Genomic DNA, 11,113 nt, shown 5'->3' on the forward strand with positions numbered 1-11,113 from the left:
GTCTCTTTTACACATTTATTTCCAAACAGCACAAAAGTGAATGGCATTTCAGCAAGCAGACCACAACCATGGAAAAAGAAAATGACATGAAATTTCCACTATTGATCTATATAAATATGATAGCATGACATATAAAAGATACAAACGGACAAAAAAAAGAGAGAACTGCGCTCGTCGGCCTCCGTCACGTGAAGGCTGTTTTTCAAACATATAAAAGAAACCGTGAGAACAGCAAGCACTGGTTCTGTAGATTAAAAAAACATCTCAAGAGATAAACATTTGTATTCATACACATTAAGACGACACAACCCCCCCGCTCGCACTCCGCTTTGTAATTACAATGTATAGCTACCTCTAGGGGGGGTTAGGGTTCTTTTTTTCTTTTTAGACTTCAAATGGTTTTGGAGAAAAGAAAAGGAGGAGGAACGGTACAAGTACAAATACTTTACGTATTCACATTATCATAACAAGTTACTCAAACCAGAACGCTTTTCTTTTAGTGTCATTATATGTATTTACAAAACTCGTACACACGTACACTACGGGCAGGAAGCCTGGCCTCTCTTCTTCTAGCTTTTTACGATTAACATCACCACACGTTATTCACACTACACAGGCCCCGCCCCTCCGGTGACCTCGTCTGCTGATGAAACGCCGTCCAGGGGTCGCCGCTCGCGTTGGTGTCGCAGGGAAATCGTCACCGTAGCAACCGACTCGCACAGATACCAAGAGTCCTAATGCGTTTCATATAAATAAATATTATAGCAAAATAAAAAAACAAAAATCAGTGTCAATTCTGCGCTCACCAGATGTCGAGGAATTTTTTTGTTGTGGCTTGAGATCATGTGACCGGCGTCTGGAGAAAAAAGAATCGACGACTTGAAGCAAACGAATGTGAGAACGATGTAAAGTAGAAAAATATCGGCACTACAGCGATCGTGAGTACAGTGGGGGGGGGGGGGTGTTGTGTATTAAAATATGTGATACATGGTGTAACAGGCAGGTGGCGACACTCAGGGCAGAGTGATTGGAAAACAATATGGCGGATATAGAAATGCTTTAGTTTGGGGGTTGGGAAGGGGGCGGGGCTGTTTGAGAGCCGCTCCACTATCACAGGTGCGTTCAGTCAGGTGACCAGTAACAGGTGCGTTCAGTCAGGTGACCAGTAACAGGATCAAACATGCAGTAACAATCGCACACACACGAGGTGCCAGAGATTTAAACTGTTTACTGTAGCGTTAAAAAAAACAAACAGCAGAGGAAGCAGCTCCGTTTTCGTCCACATTCATATTCTGCCGCCTCCCTGCAGGGGGCGTGGCACCCGACTCCTCGCCGGACCCCCGGCTCCGCCCTCTACTGGGGCTTGTCCGTCTTGTGTGCGGTGAGGAAGGCCATGCCGTGGGTCCTGAGGTGGGTGGTGAGGTCCGAGGCCTTGTCGAAGCGCCGGCCGCACACCTTGCAGCCCAGGTTCCCGTCGCCGTCCTCGCCCAGCGCCTGGGGGGAGGAGCCTGGGGAGCCGTCCGGGGAGCCGTGCGCCCGCGCCGCGCCCCGGTCGGCGTCGCTCTGGGTATCCCGAACGCGGTGGGCGATGAAGCGGTGGCGGCCGAGGGAGCCGGCCGAGGCGAAGCAGACGCCGCACTGCAGGCACTGGAAGGAGGCGGTGTCGGCCCGGTGCTGGGGGATGTGGCGCTGGAACTCGGCGCCGTCCTCGGTGGAGAAGCCGCACGGGACGCAGCGGAAAACGTTTTCCTCCTCTTCCAGCTCAGACGCCGCCGGCGCGGCCGCCCTGGTTCTCTTGGCGGGAGCGCTGACCTCCTCACCCTCCTCCGTGGCGTTCTCCTCCTCGTCTCCCGCCCGGCCTCCAGGGGGCGCGCCCTCGCCGTCCTGTTCTGAGGAGCTTCCTGCGCCTTCTCCCCCGGTGGCTGCACGCTTCCTGGTCACGGGGGCAGCCTGAGTATAACAGAAGAGAGAGAGAGAGAGAGAGAGAGAGAGAGAGAGAGAGAGAGTTAATGTTGGACTCAGACTCTTTGTGCAGCTTCAGGTTCCTGTGACTGAGTCCTGAAGCAGATCTTCACTTCCTGCTGCTCAATTACCGAAGGTCACTTTTACAGTTTCAGAAAGGAAACTGTAACCAGCATCACCACAGGCAGGGACCACTTATTGCCTGAATTATTTTCCAATATATAAAAAAATATTATTTGTGATTTTGGCTGTCATACAGATGCTAAATTAAGTGGAGATTGTTGATTTCAATATAGCATAAACAATAGATATAAAATATAGGTATGAAAGGCAAATTAGGCGACATTAGGCATAATAGGGGGTAACCGTAATTTTACAAATTTTCCAGTCTCTGGTATGTAGATTATTATACTGATGCTGCTTTTGCTTGAAATTGACTAACAACATATGTTTCTGTTCAATCATTGCTGTTCCATCATCACAGTATTTCAAATACAGCTTAATATCTCAAAATAACTTTGCTGCACAGAACCAAGGAGCTAGTATGTATTTTCCACTCCGACCACTAGATGACAGCAGAGAACTTCCAATACCTTCATGGTATGTGTAGTATTTGCACCATCAGGCACTAGTGGGATAAAAAGACCTGAATGGGGTTTGAGGTAAATTCGGGACATTCGTCTACAAGGGTTTAAATTACAACTCAGCCATCTTCCCTCACCTGTCCATCCGGGTTTCTGTGATGGAGACGAATGTGTTTGTCCAGTAGGAACCGACTGCCGAAGGTCCGCTTGCCCTCTGTGCAGTATCTGAAACAGAGTCAGGTTTTGTTTCAGTTTGTGTGGTGAAACACCAAAGTGTGTGTTTGTGACGGAGGCTTCGGGGACTCACTGGCAGTGGAAGACTCTCTTGTTTCCCTCGTGAATGACGCGCTCGTGACGCCTCAGGCTGGAGGACGTGCTGAACGTACCTCCACAGATACGACAGGGGAACTTCGAAGTGGGCGGCACACACAGGGACGCAGAGAGAGAGAGAGAGAGAGAGAGGGAGAGAGAGAGAGATAAGGAGAGAGAGAGAGAGAGAGGAGAGAGAGGATAAAAAGAGAGGAGAGAGGAGAGCGAGGAGAGAGAAGAGAGAGGAGAGAGAGAGTGAGAGAGAGAGAGAGGATAAAAAGAGAGAGAGGAGAGAGAGGAGAGCGAGGAGAGAGAGAGGAGAGAGAGGAGAGAGAGGAGAGAGAGGAGAGAGAGAGAGAATAAAAAGATAGAGAAGAGAGAGGAGAGAGAGAGGAGAGGGAGGAGAGAGAGAGGAGACAGAGGATAAAAAGATATTAAATCTCAGTCAAACCCGCGACAGTACAGACAGGAAATGAACAGCAGCCTTCCTCTCGCTCTTTTTTCAACCTCAAAGTTCAATGTTTGGATTTGATGGACTCAGCTTCCTCCTCAACTAGATTCAATCAGATCAGATTCAAATACAGAACAGAGGTATTGATCTCCACCTTGCCGTGCTCCGTCTTCACATGACTCAGGTAGTCGTCGTTGTCGGTGAACGTGGACTGACACTGGGGGCAGGTCCACTCGGTCTGGGCAGCGAGTTGACTGGTGCCCCCCCCCGCGGTCGCCCCCGGGGCCTCGTAGTCCTCGTCGGCGTCGTCGTCTTCGTCGTCCTCCTCTTCCTCCTCCTCCTCCTGCTCCCTCCCCCAGTCCTCCCCGTCAGAGTTGTCGGGCTTCCCAGAGGGTTTGGGTTTGAGGCCCGAGGGGCTGGAGGTGAGGGCCGGGGCCGAGACCGGGTTGGAGGCCTCGGACACAGACTCCTGTTTGGCTGCTGGGCCTCTGTGGGTGGTCTGAGGACAAAGAGACAGACAGAGCTCAGACGGGATTCATTCACCTTCACAAAAACATTTCCATTACTCCCATATAGGGTTGCAAAATTCCGGGAATATTCAAAGTTGGAAACTTTCCATGGGAATTAACGGGAATTTACAGGAATATACGGGAATTAACGGGAATAAACGGGAATAAACTGGAAATGTTGTGGGTAATTTATACTAACTGTATTTACCTTGTCATATACAGACATAAATATAAACATTTTGTCTTGTCATAGGCTGATTTGAGCCCTGAGGAAACTTTGGGCACTTGACTATATGCTTCTGCATCGTTGTGTCATTCTTAACATAGGTCTTTGCACAGTATTTGCAAATGTACACAGCCTTTCCTTCTACATTGGATGGGGTGAAATGTCTCCACACATGAGATAGTGCACGTGGCATTGTTCTGTAGAATAAGATGAGAAAAAAGTTTGTAAAAAAACACTAATGCAATGCCAGAGATATAAATAGTTAGCCAAACTATTGGAATCGTCTGTAAAAATGATTTACATGATGGATAAATGAATGGAAATAGGCTAGATGAACAGATGAACAATCCTCAATCAGAATGCTAATATATTTTCCCAGTAATATCATTGAAACTTACCTGACTAGTCCTGCACACTACAGCAGGCCTCAATAGCCCTGCTGTAGAGTGAAGGATGCTGGGAGTTATCTGTGCATGTGATGGAAGAATGACCAGTGGAGGGTTGAAACTCAACGTGCAGTGTGTGCTTCATTCCATATATCTTTAAAATAGAGTTTTGAATGATGGTTTTATTGCTCAGCGTTTAATTTGCGTATTTTTTTTTTCTTCAAAATTCCCAAAATTCCAAAGCTAAACTTCCCATGGAAAGTTTCTGGAAAGTTTCCGGAATTTTACCGGAAACTTTCCGCCCCTTTGCAACCCTACTCCCATAGCTGCTGTTCTTGGTTTAGAACTTGTAATAAAGTCCCAAGAGAGGAACTCTGCTAAGGTCGATCCAGGAACTGCTGGTTGCCTCAGTTGACACCACGTTCACTGTAGAAAGCATGAAGAGGCAAAAGGCTCATGAACTACAATAAACATATAATACCTGAATAAACAAACCTTAATATGCTCCATCATGGAACCTTTCTGGGCGTAGAGCTTCGTGCAGTCGGGACACTTGAACACGTGCACTTTCTGCTTGGCTAGATGAGTGTCAAAGTGCATGTACAGCAAGGGCTTCTGGGTAAAAACCGTATCGCACATCACACACTTGTAGATCATTCTGCAAAAGAAGAAAAACACAGATATTCTTACAATCTGAGACCAAAAATGTGAGAGTAATTTTTTTCTGAAGAAATTTTCTCAGTGGGTTGAGGCTGAAGCAGCTGTCGTACTTGGCCTGTCCCCCGGTGAGCGTCGGGTGCTGGGTGCTGATGTGGCTCTGGGCGCTGGGGGAAGACTTGAAGGCCATGGGGCAGCTGGGGCACTTGTGGAAGACCTCGCAGTGAGCCGTCTGGATGTGGGACTTGATGGAGTTCAGGCCTCCGAACACCACCTGGCAGCTCGAGCACCTGGAGAGAGTGAAATCTGTTAATCCTCCATATCATAAAAATCTCTGGATTCAAACTTTGTTTTTGGGCAATATATTGTTTGACACGAGGAACATAAAAGACCAAAAACTGCTCGCTATACTGTTGGCAGCTAGTAAGAAATGTGTCACGAGGAAATGGATAAAAGTGAACCCTCCCACCATTGATGAATGGATTGAAATTGTGTATGAGATTTATGTTATGGAAAAGATCTCTTTTTCCCTCAAGGTCGAGAAAGACATTTTTTATAAGACCTGGACCAAATGGACTGAGTATGTAAAACCAGTTAGATCTGATTTTATTTGAATATACTTGTGTTTTGTGTGATCCTCCTTTTTTTTGATGTGATGTGCGCTCCCCGGTTGTGTTCTCTTTACCTCTGTTATTGTTCCTACATGGAGAAATTTAGGTCCATAAAACAAAACCCCAGAAAGGCAGTATGAACAAAATCACCCAAACTTACTACATCCATCCTTTCTTCTTATGTCCTTGACAGACTAAAGCTGTATTTAATGTATGTGATGGAAATGTGCCTTTCTAAATAAAAAGAGAATTTAAAAAAAAAAAAAAAAAATCTCTGGATACATTTTTGCAGATTGTTTTTTATACCATTACACTTTCAGAGACTTGGGCTGTTTGGAAGACTAATGACTTAGATGCTATAAAGTCAATTAACTATATCATGTATCAATAAATGTAGTGAAAACTTGTATTTTCAGATTCAAAAATGTAATTATTTGCTGGTTTTCTTATAGATTATCAACATTTTCCTGGACAAAACTTTTTGAATATGTTGACCTGGGCTTTGGAAAATGAAATGTTTCCCCATTTTCAGACATTTTACAGATCTTTAAGTAAACAGCTAAATAATTTATGATCTTTCATTTTCTTACTGATAAAATGTGGAAAGATAGATAAATAAAAACACTACGTTATGGAAGGTGTCCCCTCACCTGTAGCCGATGCGCCGGGCGAAGTGAAGACACGCCTCCTCCAGGTGGGTCTGGAAGCCGTCCTGCCGGGCGATCCCACCGCACTCGGGACACACGTGGGGCGCTTTGTGTTTGTGGATCCTCTGGTGGGCCGACACCGCACACGAGTTGGGCAGCATCATGGGAGGTGAGCACTGCGTACACGTCTGAAACACAGAAGAAAGAGGAAATCGAACCTTTACCAGCAGCAGACGCCGGCAGCACATTGACCCTGTGCTCTCGTCGCCGAGGCTCACCGAGTTGGGAGTAGCTCTGATCTGCTGGAAGTGGGTGACCAGGTTAGCCTTGCAGGCGAATTGTGTTTGGCACTCGGGACATTTGAAGTTGTGGTACTGCAGCACGTCGGCCTTCTTGCAGGGCAGAGGCATCAGCGCCTGGGGACCCTGAGGCACGCGGCGGACCGGCCGGGGCTGAGACGCTGCCGGAGACGAGGCGTCCTTCATCGGGCTGGAGCTGGCCGACATGGCGGCGCCCCCGGACGTGGTGGAGGGAGAGGAGACTGGAGGAGACGAGGACGAAGAGGTGAGCAGGCCTGTTCAGCCGGAGGGCGGAAATCAACCGGGACAAATGGGACATGGTCAATGGAGGTGAATCGCAAAGGGAGGATGCGTCAAGTTTCTTCAGTGAGACATCGGCAGAGAAACAGGTTTCAATGGTTCTGTTTAATTTTCTACACACATAGAAGATAAAAATGTGTTGAGCTGAAATGAGGAGTCAATCAACGAAAAATGTATTTGGATAATCTTGTAATGACTTTTTTTAAGAAGGATGCAAAACCCCTTTTTCTTTTTGGAATATTTTCCAACTCTCTTTTGGTCTCAAATATAAAAGGTGACTATCTCTAGAGTCTGGACTGTTGATCGGTAGTGGTGGGGGAAAAAATCGATTCTGTTCAGTATTGCGATATTTTGCACCCGCGATTATATTGATACTGTAGCACAAAGTATTGCAATATTTATAAAAAAAAAACTTTATTTACAATTATATATGTAACAGCCCCTGGCTGGCAAAACATGACGAGGAGAGTTTCAGAGTTTAAAAGATACCTAGTGTGTATGTGGAAAGGATGTTCTCCACTGCAGGAGATATAGTAACGGCCCAGAGGACTTCTGAGCATGTTGACCAACTCCTTTTTCTGAACAAAAATGCCAATATTCCCAAATGAATTTAACATTTTGGGTCATGACCTTGCAGCCAACTGGACCGGACTCTAGTAGTACACATTTTTTTTTTTTTCTCAATTTGATTGAAGCTCTAGGTTACTCTTATTTATATGATTATTCTCAGGTTTATGTTACTCTGTTATGTCTGCTTGATGTTACTGTATTGCATTTAAATAATTGTTATGTGCTGGGAGCTCAGCGTTCATGTGAGAGGTCTCCTATTCAGAAAATAATTATAAAGGTCCTGTGTCCTGAATGTTCAAGGACAAAGTTTTTGCACTACAGTTAATGTGTAGAAGACAATGTTGTTCACAGAATTAAATGTGACATTTGAAGTGAGTTGAGCAGTCTTATTATCCTCATTTTTTGTAATGCCTTTCAATAATATGGGGGACATGAATCGCAATATATCGCAGAATCGAATCGCAATACTTGCAGTATCGCAATATATCGCAGAATCGCAATACTATTGAATCGTGGCCCAAATATCGCAATACTATTGAATCGTCACATTTTTGCCAATTCCCACCCCTATTGATCGGGCGTCTAAAGTCAAACTGACTCCAAAAGCATCAAACACAGTTTTGTGATTCCAGGTATCGTCTGTTTCCGACTCCTCAAAATGTACGAATTGAATTTGTTTCATGTGGTTGTAAATGAAAGGCTCTGGGAGATTGTGACGATAATTTGAAAACGAGTAAATTTAAAAATACTTGTCAGCTGCAGCCCAACTCACCACCGATGGGCGTTATGTCCTGCTGGCCGATCATCTGCTCCACGGTGACGGGCCTCATGACCAGGTGCGAGCACTGCATGACCAGCCCGCGCTCCTTGTGCTCCCTGGCGTGCAGCAGCAGGCTGCACTTGTTGAAGAACGCCAGTCTCTTGGCGCAGTGGTTGCACGTCACCTCGATGCGCAGCGATCGCCGGTCGTAGTGGCGAGCCAGGCTGCGCTCCAGGGCGAAGGCGTCGCCGCACTCCAGGCAGCGGTACCCGGTGGCGGGGAGCGGGAGACCCCACTCGGCCGGCGGGGGGGCAGAGAGGTCGGGCTTGTAGCTCGGCAAAAGGTTCTTACTGTTCAGGATCTTGTTGAAGGCCTCCACCAGGCTGGACTGGCTGCGGGAGATGACGGCGCCCGTGCTGTTGACGATGGAGGCGGGCTTGTTGGGCGACAGGGTGCCGCCGCCGCCGTTGGCCGTCTTGTTGGTGGTCGTGCGAACGCTGATCCCACCGGCGGCTACGGAGAACTTGGGGGAGGAGGTCACGGATGGAGTCGCGGGCAGAGCAGCAGACTTGGTGATGCTCACAGCCGTAGCAGAAACCTTGGCCTTGTCAGACGCTGCCATTTTGTTTTGAACCTTGGTGGCGGCGGCGAGCATCACGCTGCTGGCGGCGAGCGTGGACACGGGCAGAGCGTTGAGAGCACTGACCTTCTGGGATGTTGTTGTCATGTGACCGGGGGACGCTTCCAGTTTTTGGGCCTGTTTCCCCAGCAGCTTCCGCTCCCCGGCTGGAGCTTTAGAGTCCGAACCTTTGGCCGCGGCCCCTTTGGGCGCCACCCTGGTGACCGTTCTGGTGATTCCGCCCGTGGAGGTTTTTATTGTCTTTATTCGGACTTTCAAGGGTCGGGACGGAGCTCCGGAAGCAGCCGGTGCAGGAACATCTCCCACATCAGTGGACGGGGCTTTAGGCTTCCCATCATCTACCTCCATTTTCTCCTCAGCCGTTCTCGCATTGTCTCCCTTGTCGGCTTTGCCATCGACGACCCTATCGATCCCGTTCCCCACCTCCATCTCCTCCTCCTCCTCTTTGGGCTCCCGCAGCTCAGAAGGAGGTGGAGAGGAGGCCACCGCCGGGCTGGAGCACCTCTTTGAGCTGACTTGAGCAGCTGACTTGGGGACCTCCGGCTCTGGACTCTCTGGAGAGTCTCTCTCTTCGATGACGTGTTCCGGGTGCCGGTCCTCCGGCTGGGGACTCTCCGTCGAGCCGGACGGGGGGGTGGAGGAAGTCAGAGAGCCCCCGGACGGAGTGTCTCCAGGCTTCGGGTGAGATGAGGAAGAGGAGGGAGGCTGGGATGAGACCGAGTCAGACTTGTAGCGTTGTTGGCTCAGCTGAGTGCAGGTCGGGGAGTCGGGGGTCTCCTGGATCACCAGTGGACTCCCCAGATCAGGGTCCGAATCCTCCTCCTCCTCCTCCTCCATCTGCTGGTGCTGAAACCCAGCGGCGCCACTTTTGGAGGCTCCGTTAAAAGGCTGAGACGAGTGCAGCGGGTGGGAGGAGAGGGCGGAGGGTGGAGCTGGAATCAGAGGCTTGGAGGGCGGAAAGAAAGGAGAGGCCAGTCCGACGGGTCCGGGGGCCGCCAGAGGAGAAGAGCCCGCGGACAGAGAGGAGGACGACGGTAAGGAAGCTTTGACGCCATCAGCTCTCTCCTGGCCGGTGTCCTGCTGCTGCTGGTGCTGCTGCTGGAGGAGCTGCATCTTCCTGGCCCGACCCACCGGATCTCCGGACCCCTGGGCCACGAGCGGTTTGAGTCTGTTGAAGATGTTGCCCCCTTGCTTGTGAGCCTTACTCGCCCCGGGTGCTTCTGAGGACGCTTTGGGGGTGTTCATGGACCACGGCGCCCCGTTGGACTGGGCCTGGCTGAGGGGCAGCGGCGTGGAGACTCCGGACGCCCCGAACCCGTTGTGGTTCAACGCCTCCGACTCGGCCATCCCAGGGGCACACGCAGCCAGTCTGGGACCCACATCCACGGGGTCCTGGTCCGCGTCCCCCTCGTCTCCATCCACGGTCTCGAGGCGTACTTTATTCTTCACGATCACGCTGACGATGGGGGGGTCCGCCTGCGGGTCAGGTGGGCTCGGCGGCCTCAGGGAGGACCCCACACTGTCCTGCTTCCCCAGGGGGGCCCCAGCGGCTCCGTGGGGCCCCTCCGCCTCGTCGGGGGCCGACTGGATGGCCTCCTTGGCATCGATGTCCGGGATGTCAAACGCTGCCAACAGGTCGTCGAAATCTGGGGTCTTCATGTCCCCCATGCCGGAGTTTCACCTCCTGGTGTTAAAACCCAACAGACATGTTAGCAGAATGAAAACATGCCACTGAACCAATCAACGTGCAGCACATTTAAAAAATCATTTACAGCCTTTAACGTGTTTATATTTACGTGTGCATTTCCCCGGGAACACTTTGGTTTGACAGAAGGCTGCAGCCGGTTAGCTTGTTATGATCCTGCACTGCTAGCATACACGTTAGCCTGTTAGCATGCTAGCGTCGCCGTTTCTGCACCAAAACGTGAATGCAGAGACATCCCGATTCATTTCCCAGCTTCGTAAAAACATGCAACATCCTCACTTTGGTGACATTTCGAGCCTCGGTTCAACCCGGACGGCGACCTCGCTTTATTGTGAAGCTAGCGGTATTCCACACCCCCCCCCTACACGCACACAGACACACACACACACACACAGGGCTGGGGCTGGCTAGCTGGCCAGACAGAGGGGTCATTTAGCTAACGAGCTAGCGATCCCCGCTACACACACAAACATGCAGCCGGAGCCGGTGCACCGAGG

The 11,113-nt window shown here is 49.8% G+C and overlaps 1 protein-coding gene across 1 annotated transcript; it reads right to left on the reverse strand.

The window, feature by feature from the left end:
* znf687b (zinc finger protein 687b) lies at window positions 1-10,793 on the reverse strand. The gene is made up of 10 exons (XM_061092933.1): window positions 10,708-10,793; window positions 8,284-10,595; window positions 6,621-6,916; window positions 6,346-6,530; window positions 5,198-5,374; window positions 4,923-5,085; window positions 3,461-3,805; window positions 2,854-2,954; window positions 2,684-2,771; window positions 1-1,950 (listed from the first exon to the last, which is right to left on the reverse strand). The coding sequence occupies exons 2-10, from the start codon at window positions 10,577-10,579 to the stop codon at window positions 1,354-1,356; spliced, it is 4,248 nt and encodes a 1,415-aa protein (XP_060948916.1). The 5' UTR covers window positions 10,580-10,595; window positions 10,708-10,793; the 3' UTR covers window positions 1-1,353.
* Window positions 10,794-11,113: the final 320 nt, after the last annotated feature.

The sequence above is a fragment of the Limanda limanda genome, chromosome 19, assembly GCF_963576545.1.
Source record: "Limanda limanda chromosome 19, fLimLim1.1, whole genome shotgun sequence".
NCBI lineage: Eukaryota > Metazoa > Chordata > Actinopteri > Pleuronectiformes > Pleuronectidae > Limanda > Limanda limanda.